Source organism: Dendroctonus ponderosae, unplaced genomic scaffold (assembly GCF_020466585.1).
Source record: "Dendroctonus ponderosae isolate FM_Combo_2020 unplaced genomic scaffold, Dpon_F_20191213v2 Dpon_F_20191213_7, whole genome shotgun sequence".
Taxonomy (NCBI): Eukaryota; Metazoa; Arthropoda; class Insecta; order Coleoptera; family Curculionidae; genus Dendroctonus; species Dendroctonus ponderosae.
Window position 1 is genome coordinate 3,951,302 of NW_026018916.1, and position 4,578 is coordinate 3,955,879.

Here is a 4,578-nt window from a genome sequence, read left to right on the forward strand (position 1 = left end):
TGAATTTTAGTTCCATTGGAGTACCTACAAGGTTTCTTCGTGATTATTTATTACACTTGACAAGTATTACTCTTCTAAGTGTTATTTCTTCGCACTCTATTGAGACATTGGAAATTGTACTGGAATTTGATAGACGAAGCATCATTTGACTTGGGATGTGATTTTCGTTCCATTTGATTAAACGGTTTTTAAAAAATGAATTGTTAAACATTACGAAATTTATACGCTTTTTGCCGTTGGCGCACCATGCTTTTCTAAATGTCATTTCTGAGCAACCAATTGAGACATCAGAAAGTGTGTACCAGTAATCGACAGAGGAAGAGTTTAGGCGACTTAAGTTCTGGTTTTTGTTCCATTCAACTAAATGGTTTCTTCATATATTGTTAAAATTTACGAGGTTCATACGCGATTTTATGTATTTGCACCATACTCTTCGAAATTTAATTTCTGAGCAGCCACTTGAGACATCGGAATACGGATAACAACAATCGATAGAGCAAGCTTCAGTTTATTTGGGGTGTAATTTTAGTTCCATTCGAGTGTCAGGTTTCTTCCTGATTAGTTATTAAAACTCACAAAAATTCCGCGCGGTTTTTCGTTTTTGCACCAGGCTCTTCTCAATGCCATTTCTGAGCAAACGATTGCGACATCGGAACGGGTAAAGCAAAAATCGATAGAAGAAGCTTCAGTTTAATTGACGTGTGATTTTTGCTTCATTTCAGTAAATGGTTTATTCATAATTAATTGTTTAACTTTGCGGGATTTAAACGCCGATTTCAGTTAGTGCACCAGGCTTTTCTAAATGGCAATTTCTGAGCAACCAAATGAGACATCAGCAATCAATAGAGAAAGCTTCAGTTTAGTTGGCAGGTGTTTTTTCTTCCATTTAAGTTGAAGGATTCTTCTAAGGTTCTGAAGCTACAAAGAGCGTTAGACTTTCACAAATTGTCCCATTTACTGAAGCGTCTTTAACACTTAGTTTTTTTTTCCAGGCTGGTTCGGGACAAGACACTTCGTCACTTTAATGCTGTCTCTTGGCATGGCCAATGCCTATGTTATGAGGACCAACATGTCCGTAGCTATTGTAGCTATGGTGAACCACACAGCTATTGCCATTGATGACGCCGCCGCAACAGACAATGTAGCTGTGTCTGAATGCGGCGTAACTATTGACAAGAATTCTGTAAGTTTCCTTTTCTCACGTGGTTTCACTTTACTATACCAAGAAGATGTGTGGAAGAGAAATGGGATACAGCGTGCTTCTTTTGCTTCAGTCGTTAACATCACCTGAAGCTGACGGTCAATTCGTGTGGCAAACCGATATACAAGCCTACGTTCTGTCCGCATTTTTCTACGGATACGTTTTGACGCAAATCCCAGCAGGAATTTTGGGCAAAAAATATGGGAATATCCGCTTTTTGGGCATCGGGATGCTGATCAACTCGGTGTTTGGTCTGCTCGTGCCCATTGCGGCCGAAATGGGCCTCGGATGGCTGCTAACTGTGAGATTTATACAAGGATTAGGCGAGGTAAGTACGTTGATTGATGATGGTGCCTTTACGAGTCGATTTTATTTGAATTATTGTAAAGACGCAATCAGATCCTGAAAAGGTGATTGGTGAGGAAAAAGACGCTGCTTTGTCCAGAGAACATTCCAATTGAATTCAACTGCTTTTTTCGTGACAAGGCAGGGTTTTCTTCCTGAAAACGCCGGTTTTTGAATTGTTACTATTCCCGGGCAGGGTCCGATTGTTCCGTGCAGCCACGCTTTACTTGCAAAGTGGATCCCCCCTAACGAGAGGAGCCGCATGGGTTCGTTCGTATACGCAGGTACTATTTACTAGTTGATTTTGAGATATTTTTGCATACACGTATATGGCTATGATCAAAGGCCTTGATTGAAATCAGCAACACCAACGCATTCCCTCACTTTGCATCAAATGCCGGTAATCAGTACATCCGACTGTAGGGCGCACTGATGCGGAATGCAAAATTCTGTCCAACTTTGATGATCATGCCGCATTAAACGTGCTCTTTGATTATAGCCATTTCGAACACATTTCGCTCATTATCTCCTGAGTGAACAAGGCATAATTCCTGCATAGAAGCTCCCAATTACCTTAATTGTTGCATTTCAAACTGATGGTCTGACTTTCAAACGTTTTAAACAACTCATCACACATCAACACAGTCACTTTACATTTGAATTGTTTGTTGATTCTGGAGAAACACTCTTTGTGTTCCGTTGGGTGGATGAACTCACTTACAATAATATAAAGAGTTTGTAAAATATTTGCACGAAATGTTAGCGCACAGATTCCTGCGGAGCAAGCGCGATGATTAAACCTAATTTGTCTCATCGAAAATCGGATGATTTTTTGATGTAAAAGGCACCAAAGTTGAGGGTAAATTGGATTAGAATGTCCAATCAACAGCTAGTATGGAATGGACATGTTGAGCGGATGGACCAAAAGCGAATCCCTAAGCAAGTTCTCAGGTGGAAACCAAGCGAAAAAAGCAGAGATAATGAAGAGGAATGGGAGGATAGAAGAGAATGCAATACACCTGGATATGTTTTCACTCCAGGAATCGGTGGTAGGATTTTGTGCACAATAAACGCTAGTGTGAACAACTGAAAACTCAAGAATTTCCAAGTGTGGCAAAAACCCAACCGTTTCGAAGTCAAACCGTTAAATGCGAAAGAAACAAAGTCTTGGTAATTGGAAGCTGCTACAGGTTTTGCCATTAGGGGGAATGAGAGGGTCTGATAGATCTGGACGTTTCAATTGATTACTTAGTGTCGAAGATAAAAATGGGTGTTTTCCTCCACGTTCTGTTGTTGTTAATCTTATCGCAGGATATTACAAATAAGCACAAACACATAACGAAATCCACACAAATCCCTATTTACATTCGCCCATCTCCGTACACAAAGCATTTATCAGGAAATTCTTATTGGTTGTAACTTAAGAGATTAGGACTTTGTAAATTTGAACTTACTTGAACTGCGCAAGCGATCGATGTTGAACGTTAATAAAACGGTTTATTGTGGGAACACGTATTGATAAGGACGGTTTATTATTTAATTGGTTCACTTGGTAAGACCTGCAGCCTTGCTCTCAAAAACGCATTTTTCCATAGGAAAAACTCTGTGCAAATAATCTCCTAATCTCTGCATCTGAACGCGTTGAAACTAAATTAGCAAATCAGAGGCCTAAAAGTCCAAAAAATCCTTCATTTATTACACTAAGAAGTTTCACAATTACATGATTTTTTTACTTTATGTAACACAAAAATATCAACCACGAGTCTCCTAATTGCCATGTACATTACATTTTTATCTGTATGTTAAAGTTCAAGTTCCCAGATAACTAATGAACGTCAATCGGTTGCATTGCTTACACTGAACTAGTTTGATTTTTGAGGCAATTCAAGAATCTCGCTTTGTGCTGCCAAACTGCCCAAAGCGACCGTTTGGGATTCAAGCGAGCCGCATGCGGCACAACATGTTGTTCTGGTGATTTTGCAAGTCGATAAGTGACTTTGCGCTTTCACGATTACGAATAGTGTTTATTAACGGATCAGTAAACAATTTAATTGCGCTCATCCATCCAATTTCCTGGAGTATTCAAGGGCAACATGACTAATCTAGTATCGAAGGAACATCGTTTTATTTGAAAAATCCTCCAATTCACTTTGAAGAATGAGTGCGCATCTGTTTTTGGGTTCTTCATTATCATTGATAAGCAATAGAGGCGACTTAACTATAGCGAACGCTTTAACTATTCTACTATAGAGACTTGTTTCTATTCACAGGAGCGCAATTGGGTACTGTCATCTCCCTGCCTCTTAGTGGGCTCCTTTCGGTCTCACAATGGGGCTGGCCTGCAATCTTTTACGTTTTTGGAGCTGTTGGCACCGTATGGTGCATCACCTTCCTGATCTTCGTCAAAGAAGATCCCGAATCCCATCTTACCATGGATCCGGTTGAAAGAGAATATATCCAGAAGTCTTTGGGCACTATCGTGGGAAACACTGTAAGCACACTTTATAACGTAATGGCTGTTAAGAGTGTTTAAAACACTGGAACCGTTTGGAAGACTTTTTCAAAGGCGCATGTTTTTCAGTTTGCTGTAAAACAGTATTTTACTTTTCCAGAAGACTCCACCGACTCCATGGCTGGATATAGCAAAGTCCTTACCTTTCTGGGCCATTCTTTTGGCCCATATGGGCTACAATTACGGCTACGAGACCCTGATGACCGAACTGCCCACTTATATGAAGCAAGTTCTCCACTTCAGTATTAAAGATGTAAGTATAATGGACTCGACAAAAATTCGAAAAAATTTTGGAAAGTGCTCAATTTAATGCTCTACCCAGGGGCGGATCCAGTTTTAAATTCAAGGGTCGGGTTATGTAGAAAAAATAGAGTCTTCTGTTGTCTATGAAATTAGAAAAATTATTGTCGTTTTGTGCAAGAGTGGCGTAAGATTATTGTAAAATTTCGTGTTTTCCGTCCCCTTTTTGCTCATTTCTCGGAGGCAAAGTGAGCAAGAACGCTCATTTGTACATCATTCT

General features: G+C 39.8%; 1 protein-coding gene across 1 annotated transcript in view; it reads left to right on the plus strand.

Annotated features, from left to right (window-relative positions):
• Window positions 1–4,311, plus strand: part of LOC125505231 (putative inorganic phosphate cotransporter) — a gene marked incomplete at its 3' end in the record, with an annotated part of 6,022 nt that extends 1,711 nt beyond the window's left edge. Inside the window, 5 exon segments of the mRNA XM_048668699.1 lie at window positions 993–1,183; window positions 1,275–1,529; window positions 1,743–1,830; window positions 3,817–4,037; window positions 4,159–4,311. Of these exon segments, the coding sequence (XP_048524656.1) occupies window positions 993–1,183; window positions 1,275–1,529; window positions 1,743–1,830; window positions 3,817–4,037; window positions 4,159–4,311 (908 nt within the window).
• Window positions 4,312–4,578: the final 267 nt, after the last annotated feature.